Source organism: Elephas maximus, chromosome 22 (assembly GCF_024166365.1).
Source record: "Elephas maximus indicus isolate mEleMax1 chromosome 22, mEleMax1 primary haplotype, whole genome shotgun sequence".
Lineage (NCBI taxonomy): Eukaryota > Metazoa > Chordata > Mammalia > Proboscidea > Elephantidae > Elephas > Elephas maximus.
In genome coordinates this window covers 17722279-17742657 of record NC_064840.1, presented here as the reverse complement: position 1 = coordinate 17742657, position 20379 = coordinate 17722279, and the positions used below count along the sequence as shown (strand labels likewise).

The 20379-nt window shown below is 44.4% G+C and overlaps 1 protein-coding gene across 1 annotated transcript; it reads left to right on the top strand.

Annotated features, from left to right (window-relative positions):
* The first annotated feature begins 11405 nt into the window (after positions 1-11405).
* On the top strand, positions 11406-17239 carry PLA2G1B (phospholipase A2 group IB). The gene is made up of 4 exons (XM_049866387.1): positions 11406-11506; positions 14851-15010; positions 15518-15645; positions 17045-17239. Exons 1-4 carry the CDS (start codon positions 11473-11475, stop codon positions 17167-17169), a joined length of 447 nt encoding a protein of 148 aa, XP_049722344.1. The 5' UTR covers positions 11406-11472; the 3' UTR covers positions 17170-17239.
* Positions 17240-20379: the final 3140 nt, after the last annotated feature.

Below are 20379 nucleotides of genomic sequence, written 5' to 3'. Positions count from 1 at the left end.
TGTGGTTGAGTTTTGACAGAATCATGTAGATTTTAGAGATCAGGCGCTGGTCGGAGATGTCATAGCTGAAAATTCTTTCCCAGTCTGTAGGTGGTCTTTTTACTCTTTTGGTGAAGTCTTTAGATGAGCATAGGTGTTTGATTTTTAGGAGCTCCCAGTTATCGGGTTTCTCTTCATCATTTTTAGTAAGGTTTTGTATTCTGTTTATGCCTTGTATTAGGGCTTCTGGGGTTGTCCCTATTTTTTCTTCCATGATCTTTATCGTTTTAGTCTTTATGTTTAGGTCTTTGATCCACTTGGAGTTAGTTTTTGTGCATGGTGTGAGGTATGGGTCCTGTTTCATTTTTTTGCAAATGGATATCCAGTTATGCCAGCACCATTTGTTAAAAAGACTATCTTTTCCCCAATTAACTGACACTGGTCCTTTGTCAAATATCAGCTGCTCATACGTGGATGGATTTATATCTGGGCTCTCAATTCTGTTGCATTGGTCTATGTGCCTGTTGTTGTACCAGTACCAGGCTGTTTTGACTACTGTGGCTGTATAATAGCTTCTGAAATCAGGCAGAGTGAGGCCTCCCACTTTCTTCTTCTTTTTCAGTAATGCTTTGCTTATCCGAGGCTTCTTTCCCTTCCATATGAAATTGGTGATTTGTTTCTCTATCACCTTAAAAAATGAGATTGGAATTTGGATCAGAAGTGCATTGTATGTATAGATGGCTTTTGGTAGAATAGACATTTTTACTATGTTAAGTCTTCCTATCCATGAGCAAGGTATGTTTTTCCACTTAAGTAAGTCCTTTGGAATTTCTTGTAGTAGAGCTTTGTAGTTTTCTTTGTATAGGTCTTTTACATCCTTGGTAAGATTTATTCCTAAGTATTTTATCTTCTTGGGGGCTACTGTGAATGGTATTGATTTGGTTATTTCCTCTTCAATGTTCTTTTTGTTGATGTAGAGGAATCCAAGTGATTTTTGTATGTTTATTTTATAACCTGAGACTCTGCCAAACTCTTCTATTAGTTTCAGTAGTTTTCTGGAGGATTCCTTAGGGTTTTCTGTGTATAAGATCATGTCATCTGCAAATAGAGATAATTTTACTTCCTCCTTGCCAATCCGGATGCCTTTTATTTCTTTGTCTTGCCTAATTGCCCTGGCTAGGACTTCAAGTACGATGTTGAATAAGAGCGGTGATAAAGGGCATCCTTGTCTGGTTCCCGTTCTCAAGGGAAATGCTTTCAGGTTATCTCCATTTAGAGTGATGTTGGCTGTTGGCTTTGCATAGATGCCCTTTATTATGTTGAGGAATTTTCCTTCAATTCCTATTTTGGTGAGAGTTTTTATCATAAATGGGTGTTGGACTTTGTCAAATGCCTTTTCTGCATCAATTGATAAGATCATGTGGTTTTTGTCTTTTCTTTTATTTATGTGGTGGATTACATTAATGGTTTTTCCGACATTAAACCAGCCTTGCATACCTGGTATAAATCCCACTTGATCGTGGTGAATTATTTTTTTGATATGTTGTTGAATTCTATTGGCTAGAATTTTGTTGAGGATTTTTGCATCTATGTTCATGAGGGATATAGGTCTGTAATTTTCTTTTTTTGTAATGTCTTTACCTGGTTTTGGTATCAGGGAGATGGTGGCTTCATAGAATGAGTTGGGTAGTATTCCGTCCTTTTCTATGCTTTGAAATACCTTTAGTAGTAGTGGTGTTAACTCTTCTCTGAAAGTTTGGTAGAACTCTGCAGTGAAGCCGTCCGGGCCAGGGCTTTTTTTTGTTGGGAGTTTTTTGATTACCGTTTCAATCTCTTTTTTTGTTATGGGTCTATTTAGTTGTTCTACTTCTGAATATGTTAGTTTAGGTAGGTAGTGTTTTTCCAGGAATTCATCCATTTCTTCTAGGTTTGCAAATTTGTTAGCATACAATTTTTCCTAATAATCTGATATGATTCTTTTAATTTCATTTGGTTCTGTTGTGATGTGGTCCTTCTCGTTTCTTATTCGGGTTATTTGTTTCCTTTCCTGTATTTCTTTAGTCAGTCTAGCCAAATGGTTTATCAATTTTGTTAATTTTTTCAGAGAACCAGCTTTTGGCTTTGTTAATTCTTTCAATTGTTTTTCTGTTCTCTAATTCATTTAGTTCAGCTCTAATTTTTATTATTTGTTTTCTTCTGGTGTCTGATGGATTCTTTTGTTAGTCACTTTCTATTTGTTCAAGTTGTAGGGACAGTCCTCTGATTTTGGCTCTTTCTTCTTTTTGTATGTGTGCATTTATCGATATAAATTGGCCTCTGAGCACTGCTTTTGCTGTGTCCCAGAGGTTTTGATAGGAAGTATTTTCATTCTCGTTGCTTTCTATGAATTTCCTTATTCCCTCCTTGATGTCTTCTATAACCCAGTCTTTTTTCAGGAGGGTATTGTTCAGTTTCCAAGTATTTGATATCTTTTCCCTAGCTTTTCTGTTATTGATTTCTAGTTTTATTGCCTTGTGGTCTGAGAAGATGCTTTGTAATATTTCGATGTTTTGGATTCTGCAAAGGTTTGTTTTATGACCTAATAGGTGGTCTATTCTAGAGAATGTTCCATGTGCGCTAGAAAAAAAAGTATACTTTGCAGCAGTTGGGTGGAGGGTTCTGTATAAGTCAATGAGGTCAAGTTGGTTGATTGTTGTAATTAGGTCTTCCATGTCTCTATTGAGCTTCTTACTGGATGTCCTGTCCTTCTCCGAAAGTGGTGTGTTGAAGTCTCCTACTATAATTGTGGAGGTGTCTATCTCACTTTTCAGTTCTGTTAAAATTTGATTTATGTATCTTGCAGCCCTGTCATTGGGTGCATAAATATTTAATATGGTTATGTCTTCCTGATCAATTGTCCTTTTTATCATTATGTAGTGTCCTTCTTTATCCTTTGTGGTGGATTTAAGTCTGAAGTCTATTTTGCCAGAAATTAATATTGCTACTCCTCTTCTTTTTTGCTTATTGTTTGCTTGATATATTTTTTTCCATCCTTTGAGTTTTAGTTTGTTTCTGTCTCTAAGTCTAAGGTGTGTCTCTTGTAGGCAGCATATAGATGGATCGTGTTTCTTTATCCAGTCCGTGGCTCTCTGTCTCTTTATTGGTGCATTTAGTCCATTTACATTCAGCGTAATTATAGATGAATAAGTGTTTAGTGTTGTCATTTTGATGCCTTTTTATGTGTGTTGTTGACAATTTCATTTTTCCACATACTTTTTTGTGCTGAGACGTTTTTCTTAGTAAATTGTGAGATCATCATTTTCGTAGTGTTTGACTTTATGTTTGTTGAGTCGTTACGTTTTTCTTGGCTTTTATCTTGAGTTATGGAGTTGTTATACCTCTTTGTGGTTACCTTATTATTTACCCCTATTTTTCTAAGTAAAAACCTAACTTGTATTGTTCTATGTCGCCTTGTATCATTCTCCATATGGCAGTTCTATGCCTACTGTATTTAGTCCCTCTTTTTGATTATTGTGATCTTTTACATAATTGACTTCAGTGATTCCCTGTTATGAGCATTTTTTTTAATTAATCTTAATTTGTTTTTGTGATTTTCCTATTTGAGTTGATATCAGGATGTTCTGTTTTGTGACCTTGTGTTGTGCTGGTGTCTGATGTTATTGGTTTTCTCTTCGTTTTCCGTCTCTAAATCTGTGTTTGTTGTTCAGGGTTCGTAGATTGTTATGTATGTGATCGATTCACTTGTTTTTCCGAGTCTTTGTTGCAAGAGGGATCCGAGGTAGCGTCTACCTAGTCCGCCATCTTGGCCCCGCCTCTCTCCTGGCATTTCTTGCTTGGTGGTAATGAAGTCCGCTTGACTCTGCTTGCTTCTCTTATGTCTCAAAAGAGATTGATTTAAAACACAACTTAGTCTTGTAGATTGAGTCTTGCTTCATTAACATAACTGCCTCTAATCCTGCCTTGTTAACAACATAGTGGTAGGATTTATAACATGGTAAATAGTTGTTAGGTGTCATGGAGTCAATTTTTACTCATAGCAACCCTGTATGACAGAGTAGAACTGCCCCCATAGGGTTTTCTTGGCTGTGATCTTTAAAAAAATTTTTTTTACTGTTCTTTAGATAAAGGTTTACAGAACAAACTAGTTTCTCATTAAACAATTAATATACATATTGTTTTGTGACATTGGTGGCCAACCCTATGACATGTCAACACTCTCCCCTTCTCGGCCTTGGGTTCCCCATTACCAGCTTTCCTGTCCCTTCCTGCCTCCTCATCCTTGCCCCTGGGCTGGTGTGCCCATTTAGTCGCCTTTTGTTTTTATGGGCCTGTCTAATCTTTGGAGCCCTGGTGTCACAGTGGTTAAGAGTTCGCCTGCTAATCGAAAGGTTGGCAATTCAAATCCACCAGCCGCTCCTTGGAAACCCTATGGGGCAGTTCTACTCTGTCCTATAGGGTCGCTATGAGTTGGAATCGACTTGACGGAATGGGGTTTTGTTTGTTTGTTTGTTTGGTCTAATCTTTGGCTGAAGGGTGAGCCTCAGGAGTGACTTCATTACTAAGCTATAAGGGTGTCCAGAGACCATACTCTCAGGGTTTCTCCAGTTTCTGTCAGGCCAATAAGTCTGGTCTTTTTTTGTGAGTTAGAATTTTGTTCTACATTTCTCTCCAGCTCTGTCTGGGACCCTCTATTGTGATCTCCATCAGGGCAGTCAGTGGTGGTTACCAGGCACCACCTAGTTGTGCTGGACTCAGTCTGTTGGAGACTGTGGCAGTTGTGGCCCATTAGTCCTTTGGACAAATCTTTCCCTTTTGTCTTTGGTTGTCTTCATTCTCCCTTGCTCCAGATGGGGCGAGACCAGTGGAGTATCTTAGATGGCCACTCACAAGCTTTAAGACACAGGCACTACTCACCGAAGTAGAATGCGGAACGTTTTCTTTATAAACTATGTTATGCCACTTGAGCTAGATGTTCACCCTGTAGCTGTAATCTTTATGGGAACAGATCACCAAGTTTTTCTCCCACAGGGCCACTGGATAGGTTCAAACCACCAATTTTTTGGTTAGCAGCCAGATGCTTAAGCATTGCGCCACTAGGGCTCCTTTGGTAAATTGTTCTTGTTGTTAGGTGCCATTGAGTCAGTTCCAGCTCACAGCGACCCTGTGTACAACAGGACAAACACACTGCTCAGTCCTGCACCGTCCTCAGGATCACTGTTATGCTTGAGCCTGTTGTTGCAGACACTGTGTCAATACATTTTGTTGAGGGTCTTCCTCTTTTTTGCTGACCCTCTACCACTCATGATGTCCTTCTCCAGGGACTGATCCTCCCTGATAACATGTCCAAAGCATGTGAGACAAAGTCTTGCCAGCCTCACTTCTAAAGAGCATTCTGGCTGTACTTCTTCCAAGACAGATTTGTTCCTTCTTTCAGCAGTCCATGGTATATTCAACGTTCTTAGCCAACACCATAATTCAGAGGCATCAATTTGTCTTTGGTCTTCCTTATTCATTGCCTGGCTTTTGCATGCATCTGAGGCAATTGAAAATACCATGGCCTTTGGTAAATAGGTGCTGTTAGTATCGGGCTGCCCCAGATGCTGGGAAATGGGTGACTGGAGCTCAGCAATAGCTGCCTCCACTGAGTGGGATGAACAGCTCCTGGTTTGCACATTAATTTGACAACTATTTCCCAAGCATCTACTGTGTACTAGGCACTGTGTTAGGCATTAATAGGGTGACCAACTCAACTCATCCCGGTTTGCCCATTTTCCTGGTTTGGGAACCACTGGCTACATATTGGAGCCCTGGTGGCAAACTGGTTAAGAGCCTGGCTGCTAACCAAAAGCTCGGCAGTTGGAATCCACCAGCCACTCCTTGGAAACCCTATGGGGCAGTTCTACTCTGTCCTATCAGGTCACTATGAATTGGAATCAACTCAATGGCATCAGGTTTGGTTTTGGTTTTTTGGCTACAGGTCATTCCACTTCCTGGATGGGTGGGGCATTAGAGAGTGGATGCCACTGGCGCAGTTCGGAGGAGAGGCTGAGGATGGTAGCTTTGGGTGTGGAAAAAAGGTACAGGTACTTTAAGTACTGCCTCAATTTGGTGATCTGTAACAGCACTCAAGTATGGAGTAACCTGCGTAAAGCTCTAAGTATCTTTCTAGGCACGCACCCAGTGGATGTTAGCCATTGTTATTGTTGTTACTGTTATTGAAGGGAGCCCTGGACTAAGAGGTAGGCAGACAGAGGTTCAAATCTCATCTCTATCACTTTCTAGCTGTATGAATTTAGGCCAGTTACTTAAGCTCTCTGAGCCTCACTTTTCTTCATCTGAAAAATGGGGGTGATAATACGAACAACAACAACAACGATAATAACTAGGTCAGAAGATTCCTATGAGGCTGAAAGACAATGTCGGGAAAGCCCTCAGCACAGTTGCTGAGCATATAACCCCAAGCCATTGAGTCAATTTCAACTCATAGTGACCCTATAGGACAGGGTAGAACTGCCCCATAGAGTTTTCAAGGAGCACCTGGTGGGTTCGAACTGCCGACCTTTTGGTTAGCAGCCGTAGCACTTAACCACTACGCCACCAGGGTTTCCTGAGCATGTAGAGGTGCTCAGCAAATAGTTAACTGTTCTTAAGCATTCCTGGAAGCAGGAGGCTTTCTTCAGAGGCTGGGCAGGCATGACCTTGCAAGAGTGTGGGTACGCTGTCACCTGAAAGAGTAAAGAAGCTATCCTTAGTTGTTCTTTCCACTGGACAGTGTGTTCTTTCCAGGCTGGGAGAGGCTGGGCTGCTAGCACCTGTGCAGCAGAGGGTCATGGTGCAGAGGGTAGGAGCTTGGGGAGGGCTCCCCAGTGACCTGCTGGGTCCATTCTTCTGCTACCTTTGTGGCCCAGGTGCCAGGTTTGGGCTGTAACATGGGATATGCCTCTTTCCAGAGGGAGAGCATTTACACCAGCAGCCTGAGCTCCTCCCCTACCAGGTGCTTTGCCTAAGCCACTGCCTGTGGGAATTTGCCCAGCCTGCCTCTTGGAAAGCGTCCAGCTGGCTAGGGGATGGGGAGGTGGGCAGGACTATACCTCCTCTTGACCCCAAGGGGCTTTCGGCATCTCTACTGTCCATTCCCTCTCCTCAAGGGGTATTATGATATAGTAAGCACCAGATCTGACTCACATCTTGGTCCTGCTGTGTGACGCTGGGGCAGTCGCTTAACCTCTCTGAGCCTCATATGTCCCCTGTGTAAAATGGAGTTTGTAGTTGGACTTAACCTCAAAGGGTCCTGCCAGGTGTTTAGCACAGTGTCTCGTGTAGAATTACAAAAAAAAACCCAAAAACCTGTTGTCAATTCCAACTCATAGCAACCCTACAGGACAGAATAGAACTACCCCACAGGGTTTGCCAAGGAGTGGCTGGCGGATTCAAGCTGCCAACCTTTTTGTTAGCTGCCATAGCTCTTAACCACTATACCAGAGCTCCTGCGTAGAGTTAATGCTCAGTAAATGGTTGCTATTACCATTAGCCTTGGAGGACTTCGTATCTCTGACTACTCCTCCTTCCTCAGGCCATGTCCAACCACCCACTTAGCAGCACCCAGGCCGAAATTCAGCAGCAGTGCCTGTTCCTCTGGGTCTTTGTGACCCCAAAGAACCCAGATAAAAGGACTTAACTTTTTTTTTTAATTGTGTTTTAGGTGCAAGTTTACAGGCCAAATTTGTTTCTCGTTCAAAAACTTGTACACAAATTGTTTTGTGATATTGGTTGCAATCCCTACAACATGTCGGCACTCTCCCCCTTTCCCTTTACACTCCGATGGTTTCCCCTGGCCCCTTCTGCCTTCTCGTCTTTGCTTTCGGTCAGGTGTTACCCATTTGGTTTCACATACTTGACTGAACTAAGAAGGACATTCCTCATCTGTGTTGTTTGTTTTATAGGCCTCTCTAATCTTTGGCTGGAAAGATTAGAGAAGCCTATAGAAAAACCTTTGGGAGTGGTTTCAATTCTGAGTTAGCAGGGTGTCCTGGGGCCATAATCTCAGGGGTTCCTCTAGTTTCTCTCAGGACTTAACTTCTAGTTGCTGAACCTTTCCTTTCCCTGGGCAGCCTCTACTCATTGTGTGGCTGAAGAGGCAGAACCATTCAGTCAGGCTGATGTGGGCTCTTGAGTTAATCCTACTCTCCTCCAGCAGCTCTCACAGCCCTTCCAGCCTCTGGCCAGCACTAGAGCAATCGAACCTTCTATATCTATGCTGTCCAATAGGGTAGCCACTAGCAATATAGGGTTACTAAGCATTTAAAATGTGGCTAGTATGACTGAAAGGCTCTCTGGGTGGTATAAATGGTTAAGCACTGAGTGGCTAACTGAAAGTTTGGTGGTTCAAATCTATCCAGAGGCACCTGAGGAGCAAGGCCTGGTGATCTCCTTCCAGAAGATCACAGCCATTGAAAACCCTACGGAATGTAGTTCTGATCTGAAACGTATGAGGTTGCCATGAGTCAAAGTCGATTCTACCTCAACTGGTAATGGTAATATGACTGAGAAATGGCATTGTTGATTTTATTTCATTTTAATTATTAGCCTCAGGTGGCTAATAGGAGCCCTGGTGGCACAGTGGTTAAAGCGCTTGACTGCTAACCGAAAGGCCGGCAGTTAGAAACCACCTCAGGAGAGAGATGTGGCAGTCTGGTTTTGTAAAGATTTACAGCCTTGGAAACCGTTACGGGGTTGCTATGAGTCGAAATGGACTAGACGCAGTGGGTTTGGTTTTGGTTTGGATGTGGCTAATGGCTTGCCATGCTAGACAGCACAGGTCTAGAAATCTCAGGCAAGTATGAAGAGTGGGGTGGCATGAGACAAGCCTGGGTAAAATGAGGGCAGAGCCAGGCCCAACCAAATAAATCACTTCCCCTCGCTGGGCCTCAGTTTCCCGCATCTGCTCATTAAATGCTATTAAGTTGTGATCTCATTAGCTGGAAGACCTTTCCCAGGGATCCTGGACTTGGTTTGAAAGAGGCAAGCCCTTCCAGTGGATTTTTTCTTTCTTGGCCCTGGTGGATCCGTCGGAAAAGCGCAGACAGCTAGAATTCTGGAAAATTTGAGCAGGGCCACGAGGTTAAAACTAGGCCAAGAGTCCTTGATTCTACACTGACTCACAGGCAACACGACCTCACCCAGGGTGGAGGGTATTGGTTCAGTGGAAAGAAGCAGATGTGGCGTCAAGTCCCGGCTTGACCATTCCCAGCTGTCCCACATCCTGGGCCTCTGTTTCCTCATCTGGAAAGAGGCCCTGATGCTTCTCAGGAAAAGAGATGATCAGAAATAACCTAACCACGTGATGGAAATAGCATTTTACCTCTGTGGTCTTCCTAAAACACATAACCCACGTCTAATCATGTGAAAGGAGCCCTGGTGGTGCATTGGTTAAGTGCTCGGCTGCTAACTGAAAGGTTGACAGTGTGAACCCACCAGCAGGAGAAAAGACTTGGTGATCTGCTCCTGTAAAGATTACAGCCTTGGAAACCCTATGGGGCAGCTCTACTCTGTCCTATAGGGTTGTCATGAGTCAGGATCAGCTCTATGACACATAACAATAATCATGAGAAAAACATCGGACAAATTCCAGTAGAGGAACATCCTATAATATACCTGACCAGGACTCCTCAACATGGTCAAGGTTATCAAAACAAGGACGGTTGAGAAACTGTCATGGCCAAAAGGGGCTTAAGGAGATGTGACAATTATAATATGGTGTCCTGGGTGGGATCCTGGAAGAGAAAGAGAACATTAGGTAAAAACTAAGAGAATCTAAATAAACTATGGACTTTAATTAACAATAGCATATCAATATTGGTTCATTAATTGTAACAAATATACCACAGTAATGTAAGATGTTAAGGAGCCCTGGTGTGCAGTGGTTAAACTCTTGGCTGCTAACCAAAAGGTTGACAGTTTGAACCCACTCAGCCTCTCCACAAGAGAAAGATGTGGCAGTCTGCTTCCATAAAGATTACAACTTTGAAACCCTATGGGGCAGTTCTACTCTGTCCTATAGGGTCTCTAGGAGTCAGAATCTATTCAACGGCACTGGGTTAATATAAGATGTTAATAGGGGTAACAGCACGCAGGTATGTGTGGATGTTATGCGAGAACTCTCTCTACTATCTGCTCATATAAATAATTTAATTAAATAAACACAGCCCTCTCTACTTCACAGAGTTATTGTAGAGATCAGGTAAGAACTCAACCATGGAACAAACCAATTATAAAATGTTATACATTATACAAAATACCCAGAATAGGTAAATCCATAGAGACAGAAAGCAGATTGATAGTTGCCAAGGACTAGGAGAGGAGGGAATGGAGAGAGACTGCTAATGGTTACAGGGCTTTCTTTTGAGGTGATGAAAAAGTTCTGGAACTAGACAGTAGTGATGGTTGAGAAACATCGTGAATGTACTAAACACCATTGCATTGCATACTTCAAAACGATTGATTGTATGTTATGTGAATTTTACCTCAAAAAAAAAAAGTTCTACGCAGGCCCCTGGAACAAAGCAAGACTAAGGGGATGTGCCAGCCCTGGGGCAGAGACTGGATGGCAGGAGGGAACAGGAAAGCTGGTAATAGGAACCCAGGGTTGAGAAGGGAGAGTGTTGACATGTCGTGGGGTTGTTAACCAATGTTATAGAACAATGTGTGTATTAACTGTTTGGTGAGAAACTAGTTTTTTCTGTAAACCTTCATCTAAGTACAATAATAATAATAAAAAAAAAAAGTCCTATGGATATTGGATACGGTTGTTCTACTCCTGACAGTTCTAAAACTCTTTACCGTTGTACAAGTCAGACCCAAGCCCTTGGAGCTCCAAAGCCCAGGTTCTCCTCACAAAATCCCACCCACCTGAGTGGGGGAGGGCAGTGGTACAGGTTCAGTGGGAAAAAATAAAACGCGTTTTTTTAACATTAGACTGACCTAAGTTTGAGTCTCCACTTTGCCATTTGCTAGCTGTGTGAACTTGGGCAAGTTATTTCATCTCTCTGGACCTGTTTCCTCATCTGCAAAGTGCATGATTGATAAGACTCCTCCATGAGGCCCACAACACAGACCTCGGCACATAAGGAGACATGGAGGCGCCATGTCATTTCTTTCCTGTCCCACTGGTCCTGGTTGTCCAATGGAGTTGGCAGCCTTGCCATCCAACCATGAAGCTGGGCTGGGTGCAAAGATAAGGGTGTGAAGGTCAAGATCCAAGGCCTGCAAACTCCCTGTAGCTAAAAAGTGCTAAAGACAAATATGCATGTTGCTTCCCATGACCTCTTGCTGGCAAGCTGGTCAGTTATGACAGAAATAGACTCAAGGCCAACCCTGAGTCAGCTGGGAGCAAAGCAAACACTACAGCCTTATCTTTCGGGCAGGGGAAGCTATAAGGAGGGAGACCTCTGGCCCCTTCAAGTCATTCTCCCACTCCCCTTCCTTGACAGCAGGATGAAGCTCTTTGTGCTGGCTGTTCTGCTTACAGGTAGGCACCTTCCCATTTCCACCCCCTCCATCCACTAAGGTTCCACTTCTCTGGAATAGGGGCCACAGGTCACAGCAGATGGGGCTGGCCAGACCTGGAGTCTTCATTTGAGGCTCCCCATAGGGCTTAAGAGCCCCCTCTGGAGGTTCCTTTGTCTCCTCTCAAATCCCCAGCCCCCATCATACCTTCAGGTCTGCAACCAGATGACCCCTCTGCCCCGACCACCCAAGCTGAGAGAGCCCCCTCGCCTTTCTCTCCCAACACATTGCCCTGGGATAGTGTCTCCCCAGCACGGCCCCTGCCTGTAATTCTTATCTTGCTTGTCTGTTATTCACATTCTTCTACTCAAAAGGAAGAAAGGAACTGTGGGTGCCAGGAGAGGAGGAATGGAGCTATTTGCACCCTTTGTTGAATGAATTAGTGGTGTCAGACACATTGGAATTCAAGTCCAACCTCAGTCATTCATTGTTCATTCATTCATTCAACATTGAGGGAACTTCCAAGGGCATCCAGCTCCTGTGGGTGGAGACTGAGGACTCAGAGATACAGAGACCAGGCTCCCTGCCCAAGGAGTGAGTACAAACACCCACTCACACACATGCCAGAAAGGAGGCTACTTGGCTGTAGGAAGTGAGTGGGAGGAGGGTGGCATGAGATGAAACAGGAGAGATGGGCAAAGGCCAGATCTCAAGGGCCTTCTTGAATGGGATAAGGAATTTGGATTCTATTCCAAGTGCAGGGCCATCCATTGAAGGGTTTTAAAGGGGAAAATTAAGATTCAACTTAAAAAAAAAAAAGTCTGGCAACCTGTGGAGAGTAGATCAAAAGGGGGTGAGCATGAGTGCTGGGTGACCAGTTAAGAGTCTACTGCCACTGTGGAGGGAAGGTATGGTGGTGGTTTGGGCAGGGACAGAGGCAGTGGGAATGGAGAGATGAACTGAAAGAGAGACACACTAAAGACAGAAACCAGGGGAGGGGCTGAGGAATGGATATAGGGACTGCTGGGGCTGAGGGGCTCAGGGGTGATGACCAGGTTTCAGTTACAGCAAGGAGAATACAAAGCTGAACCACCCAGACCTAGCCTCAGAATGGAATACTGATTTCTCCTCCTTGATAATTGCCCCAGCTCCTGGGAAATCAGTTCCCCTGTTCAAGAGCTCCCTTTTTGCTTATCCCTTGCCTCTCCTGATACCTCACCCTTCTTCTTTTTTTTTTTTTATAATTGTATTTTAGATGAAGGTTTATAGAGCAGATTAGTTTCTCATTAAACAATTAATACACATATTGTTTTGTGACATTGGTTGCTAACCCCTGACATGTCAACACTCTCCGTTTCCCCATCTTAGGTTCCCCATCACCAGCTTTCCTGTCCCCTTCTGTCTTCTCATCCTTGCCCCTGGGCTGGTGTGCCCATTTAGTCTCGTTTTGTTTTATGGGCCTGTCTAATCTTTGGCTGAAGGGTGAACCTCAGGAGTGACTTCATCACTGAGTTAAAAGGGTCTCCAGGGGCCATACTCTTGGGATTTCTCCACTCTCTGTCAGATTAGTAAATCTGGTCTTTTTGTGTGTGTGTGTGTGAGTCAGAATTTTGTTCTACATTTGTCTCCAGCTTGTCCAGGACTCTCTATTGTGATCTCTGTCAGAGCAGTAAGTGGTGGCAGCCAGACACCATCTAGTTGTGCTGGACTCAGTCTGGTGGACACCGTGGTACTTGTGGTCCATTAGTCCTTTGGACTAATCTTTCCCTTGTGTCTTTGGTTTTCTTCATTCTCTCTTGCTCCAGATGGGGTGAGACCAATGGAATATCTTAGATAGCCACTCGCAAGCCTTTAAGACCCCAGACGCTACTCACCAAAGTAGGATGTAGAACATTTTCTTTATAAACTATGTTATGCCAATTGAGCTAGATGTTCCCCGAGACCATGGTTCCCAGCCCTCAGCCCAGTAATTCAGTCCCTCAGGGAATTTGGGTGCGTCTATGGTAGCTCATCCTTCTGGCTTCCCTCCTTCTGCTCCAGTTACTCCTTCTCTGGCTCCTTCACGATCTCCTCTCTCCTCTGCTCACCCTTCCCAGTCAACCGGATACTCTTCCCCAGAGGCAACCATGATTACCAGCTTTCATTTTTCTTTCCAGATGTATTTACTAATCCATATTTTACATACTTTTCCCACATACAAATGGCAGCACACCATTCTGCCCTTGCCTTTTCACTTTGTCTTGAAGATCATTCCATATCAGGACAGGGTTACCCACTTCATTCATTTTAATGGCTGTACAGTATTCCATTGTATGTCTGTACTCCAATTTATTTAACCATGAGATGTAAGCTCCATGAGGTTACAGATTTTTGTCTAATTTGTAAACTGCTTTATTTCTAGCTCCCAGGGAAGCTCCTGGCATACAGTAGGTGCTCAATAAATATTTCCTGGATAAATGAATAAATAAAAAACAAAACCTGCTGCTGTCAATTCCAACTCATAGTGACCCATCCCTGTTGAAAACATACGTTCACACAAAAATTAGTACATGGATGTTCACAGCAGCGCTATTTACAATAGCCCGGAAGCAGAAACAACTCAAATGTCCATCAACGGATGGATAAACAAAATGTGGCATATCCATATAATGGAACATTATTTTACCATAAAAATGAAGTACTGATGCGTGCTACAACCCAGAAAACATTATTCTAAGCGAAAGAAGCCAGACACAAAAGGCCACATACTACGTGATTCAATTTATATAAATTGTCCACAGGAGGCAATCCATAGAAACGAGAAGTAGATTAGTGGTTGCCTAGGGCTAGGGTGAAGGGGCTTGGTGGGGGGCAATAGCTACAGGGTATGAGATTTCTTTATGAAGTGATGAAAATGTTTTAAAATTGACTGTGGTGATAACGGAAACCCTGGTGGCATAGTGGTTAAGAGTTCAGCTGCTAACCAAAAGCTCGGCAGTTCGAATCCACCAGGTGCTTCTTGGAAACCCCACGGGGCAGTTCTACTCTGTCTTGCAGGGTCACTATGAGTCAGAATTGACTCCATGGCAATTGGTTTTGTGGTGACGATTGTACAACTCTGTGAACTAAAAACCACTGAGTTTTACAGTTTAAAATAGTCAAAGTGAGTTAGGTAAATTTTATCTCATTAGAAATACTTTAAAATGTTCTCATTAAAAAAAAAAAATCCTACTCACTTTACCAGGTTCCTTGTGACCAACTCTCTTCTGAGGAGACAGCTGGCAAGGGGACTGCGAGAGGCTTGAGAGGGCAGGCAGTGTGGGCCCACGGGGCACTAGCAGAGCCAGCTAGGCCGGACTTGAACTCTGGCTGTGTCTCTCCTTGCAGTGGGTGCTGCTGGGAGTGGCATCAGCCCGCGAGCAGTATGGCAGTTCCGCAGCATGATCAAGTGCGCGATCCCCAACAGTAATCCCTTGAAAGAATACAACGACTACGGCTGCTACTGTGGCCTGGGCGGATCAGGCACCCCTGTGGACGAATTGGACACGTGAGTGATTTGGAGGGAAATGGGAGGGTCTGTTGAGGTGAGGGGTGGGGTAGGGGGTGAGCACGAGCTAAGAATCTCACATTGCACCAAAGAGAGGCACAGGTGGGGGATTTGCATATTTGCTAAGGGTAACATATTTCCACTTCTTGCCATATAAAGAAATATGTTCCCAGAGGACCGTGTATCCAAAGCTTCCTATTAGATGGAAGGCATGAGGAACGTTGGCGATGGATCATGCTGCCTCCTAGCGGCAGAGAACGACAGCACACAACCACAGCTGCAATTCAAGCGTCATCCTCCACCTGTAATTAAAACTATCACTTCATCTTCAGAATACGTGGTTTTCTACTGTATTCCTGCAACCATTTTAAAATAACTTTCAACAAACATATGATAAAAGTACTTATATCTTTTCAAGCCATAGGACCATCTGTATCGGAGCATCTCAGTGGGTCACCTCTACCTGGCCCCGGCTCCTGTCTGAGTTCTGTTCCCCATCCCCTCCAGGTGCTGTCAGACACACGACCAATGCTACGACCGGGTTAAGAATCTGAGTAGCTGTGCATTCCTCCTGGACAACCCCTACACCAATAACTACTCATACAAATGCTCTGGATCTGATATCACCTGCAGCAGTAGGTTCACCCCTCATCAGCCTCTAGACCCTCAGTGTGGGGGGGGGGGAGGGAATGACAGTGACCTAACGAGAGCCACTATCTATTGATGCCTTTCTTAATGCCAGGCAGTGTCTTTCTTCTTTAATCCTTACAACAACCCTAGGAGATAGGGACTATTATTATCTCCATTGTACAGATGAGAAAACTGAGGCTCAGAAGGCTAGGTCATTTGTCTAAGGTAGCTCATAAGTGGTGGTGTTTGTTTTGTTATTTTGTGTGTGTGTGTGTCTGGTGAAAATATACATAACAAAACATACGTCCTCTGTCCTAGTAATCTAGTGCTGCTATAACAGAAATACCACAAATGGGTGGCTTTAACAAACAGAAATTTATTTCCTGACAGTTTAGGAGGCTAGGAGTCTGAATTCCAGGTGCTGACTCTAGGGGAAGGCTTTCTGTCTCTGTTGGCTCCAGAGGAAAGTCTTTGTCTCTTCTGAGTTTCTGCTCCTGAGCGGTCTTCATGTTCTTGGCATCTCTCTTCCACCATCTCTCCTTCTCTTGCTTGCTTGTTTAATCTCTTTTATATCTCAGAGGAGATTGACTCAAGATCCATCCTGTACTAGTCCTCATTCACATAACAAAGACAACCTATTCCCAAATGGGACTATAACCATAGGCGTAGAGGCTTTGATTTGTAACACATATTTTGGGGGGACAAAATTCAACCCTTAATACCATCTCAACAATTTCTACAGGTACAGTTCAGTGATATTGTTTACATTCTTCAAATTGTGCAACCATTGTTGCTCGCCTTCTCCAAATCATTCCAGTGGTGGTGTCTGGTTATTGAACATAGGTCTATATGACTCCAAATCTGTGCTCTTAACTGGTATGCTTCCTTATTTAATAAAAATTGCCAAGAGTTGGCATTTATTAGGCCCTTATTATATGCAACATACTGAGCTAATCATGTATACAAACAAAAAATACCCGGTGCTGTGGAGTCGATTCCGACCCACAGCGACCCTATAGGACAGAGTTGAACTGCCCCGTAGAGTTTCCAAGGAACGCCTGGTGGATTCAAACTGCCGACCTTTTAGTTAGCGGCCCTAGCACTTAACCACTACGCCACCAGGGTTTCCAATCATGCACACAAGATAGGTTTTATTATGCCCATTTTACAGGTGAAGCATCTGAGGCTCAAAGATAGTCATTTGCCCAAAACCACACAGCAGGGTGGGCATCTGAACCCAGTTGCACCTGATTTCAAAGGTTCTGATCTTAACCACTAAGTTATGTAGAGCTCACGGTGAGATATCAGAAATCTCATTTAGCCCTAAATTTTTGCCTCTCTGCCCCTGGGCTGTACAGTTGAGGGTCCGCCTTGGCTCATTCCTCTCCTCTGGCCCCTCTCCAGGCAGCAACGAAGAGTGTGAGGCCGTCCTCTGCAACTGTGACCGCAATGCTGCCATCTGCTTTTCAAAGGCCCCATACAACGAGGAGCACAAGAGCCTGGACAAAAAGAAGTACTGTCAGAGCTGAGTGTCACCTCTGAAAAGAGTCCTCCTGTGGCCTTCCCTTACACTTTGCCCTCCATTAAAGCATCTTGTTGAAAGTCTTCATGTTTGCAGGTTGTTTTTCCATCTACAGAACATAGGCAAACCAGCTCTGTGAGACTGATATTATTGATAATATCAATTAATCGATTATTGATATTAGTGCCCCCACTTTATAGGCAAGAAGCTAAAAACTCAGAGAAGTTAAATCACGTGCCTAAGATCACACAGATGGTAGAGTCTGGGTTTGACCAGATCTGTCTGAGAGCAACACCTGAACTCTTAACTGCTGAGTCCCTAAGTCAAGTTTTCCTCTTTGTATTTATGTCTGGAGACCCTGGTGATGTAGTGGTTAAGTGTTATGGCTACTAACCAAAACGCTGGCAGTTCAAATTCACCAGATGCTCCTTGGAAACTCCATGGGGGCAGTTCTACTCTTTCTACAGGGTCAATATAAGTCAGAATCGATTCGATGGCAAAGGGTTTGGTTTTCTTGTTTATGTCTATACCAGCATTGAAATTCAGCAGTGTAAGTGGGAAGGGGCAGAGGAGGAAACTGTATTAGAAAATCAAAGATAAGAAAGGAGTATGCAGACTTTGAGAAGCCTCAACTGAACCCTTGCAAACCATCAGAGGCTGACAGAACAGCAGTCACCGCTGGAAGGTGGTGGGCAGCAAAAGGCCCTCAGTTTGAAGAGGGAGTGTGTCTTTCTGCCCGATTTCTCCCTTGTTCCATTCATCCATTCAATGAATATTTATTTACTCTGGGCTAGGCACTGAACAAGATGCTGGGGATCCAATGTATTTGGGGCTGGCCTCAAGACAATAATAATTAATTATTAGTAACTGCCTGCAGTTACTAATAATTAATTATTAGTAACTGCCTGCAGTTGAGTCTTCTCTGTGATTTTTTTTTTTCACCTGATCTTCAAACCGGCATCCTTTCAAGATAATTGTTGTTAGTTGACTCAGATTCATGGAGACCCCCATGCACGCAGAGCAGAACTGTTCCAGAGGGTTTTTAAGACTGTGACCTTTTGAAAGCAGATCGCCAGGCCTGTCTTTGAGTCACTCAGGGTCACCCAGAGACTCCATAAACTAAGCTAAAAGTAATTTGAAGCCGGATTGTACCCAAGCAGCCACAATATCCTCACAAAAACAATTCACACACGTTCATTAAATAACTGTTCAACAGGTACAGTGGGGCCCAACAGCTTGCAGCAGCCCAGGAAAAACCACGTGGCCGTATTTATCTTTTCGGATCACATGATCCAGCCCGCCCAACCGGGTCCATCTGCCGGTCCCACTCCAAGACCCAAGGCATTTCGGTGTAAAAAAGTGATTGGTTAATTTGTGGACACGTGGCTCTCGGTCTCTGTTTTCTATTGGTGAATAATGGCCCAACCCCCGGCGTACCTCCGCACCTCCCATCCTGGCCAGGCCCTCCCCCTCTCGTCTCGGGCGCAGGGACGAGCGGGCGCAGACGGAGTGGCTGGTGTGACAGTCGCTCCAGGTGGCGTCCGCGTGGGGTGGAGGAGGCGGTAGCTCAGTGTGGGTTTTCCTGGGTCCAGGGCTACCTCTTGTCCTGAGCCAGAACCCCACAGGAACAACAGAGTGGGTGGCTCGAGTGTGAAAAGAGGGTGGACTCGTATGGGCTGTGCCTTTGGGGTCAACTTCCCTGCTGTGTGCGTCCTTCCCCGGGTCACTCCCCTCCACACACACACACACACGCACACCCCGCTCCGCGCCCAGCTCCCGCTGCCTCGTCCGGCTGGTAACTCCTGCCAATGTTTTTATTCCGGGGACAGACTACCCGTTGCTGTGGAGTTGATTCTGAGTCATAAAAACCCAATCTGAGTCATAGCGACCCTATAGGACAGTAGAACCGCCCCATAGGGTTTCCAAGGAAGCGGCTGGTGGATTCCAACTGCCGACCTTTTGGCTAGTAGCTGAGCTCCTAACCACTGCACCACCAGTGCTCCCTGGAGACAGACTAGGGCCTGGGAAAGTGGGGTGTAAGCAATGAAAGCGTGGCTGAAAAGGAGGGATGGCCAGGAAGAGAGGCGAGTAGATGCTGGGCGAGCCAAGGGTCTCTGAGGCACCCCAAGTCCACACTTAAATCCCCCTCTCCCACCTTGGTGGAAAAAAAAATGAAAGAATTTGCGGGTCTGAACTCCACGCTTTTGCGTTGCTTATTACCTCTGTCCGAAATGCCCTCCCCCCACCCCCCCGCGCGCCTGGTGAACGCTTATTCATCTTTCACGACCCACTTTGGGTCGCTTCTGGAAGTTTCTTGAACCCTGCCCTTCTTTCTCAAGGTAGATTGCTCAGTTACTCCACCTGGTTTCTACATGGTTAGAGAGAGAAACCAGAACTGAATACACTGGGTTTAATTACTCGCCTGATCACGCTATGTGACCTTGGGCAAGTTACATTAGGTTTCCAAGATTCAGGATCCTCATCTTTCAAAAGAAATAGTAGTAGTGCGCGTGTCACTGGGTTGTGGGAATTAAGTAAGCAAATATGTTGTAAAATGCTTCCGGGGGAAAAGAGAGGGAAGGATACTTCCTTTTTATTTTCTTTAGAAAGGCTTTATTGCAACAAGCAGGACTTGCTTTTTGTCATGGATTGAATTGTGTCCCCCCAAAATATGTATCAATTTGGTTAGGCCGTGATTCCCAGTACTGTGTGGTTGTCCTCCATTTTGTGATTTTCCTAGGTGTTATAAACTATAATCTCTGCCTGTGGTTAAAGAGGATTACGGTGGGATGCAACACCCTGGCTCAGGTCACATCCCAGATCCAAAGTAAAGGGAGTTTCCCTGGGGTGTGGCCTGCACCACCTTTTATCTTACAAGAGAGAAAAGGGAAGGGAAGCAAGCAGAGAGTTGAGGACCTCATACCACCAAGAAAGAAGCACCGGAGCAGAGCATGTCCTTTGGATCTGGGGTTCCTGCACCCAGAACCTCCTAGCCCAGGGGAAGACTGACAAGAAGGACCTTCCTCCAGAGCTGACAGAGAGAGAAAGCCTTCCCCTGGAGCTGATGCCCTGAATTTAGACTTCTAGCCTACTAGACCGTGAGAAAATATATTTATTTTTGTTAAAGCCGTTGACTTGTGGTATTTCTGTTACAGCAGCACTAGATAACTAAGATACTTTTGTAATTAGACAAACAGACACATGCACAAGTGAAAGT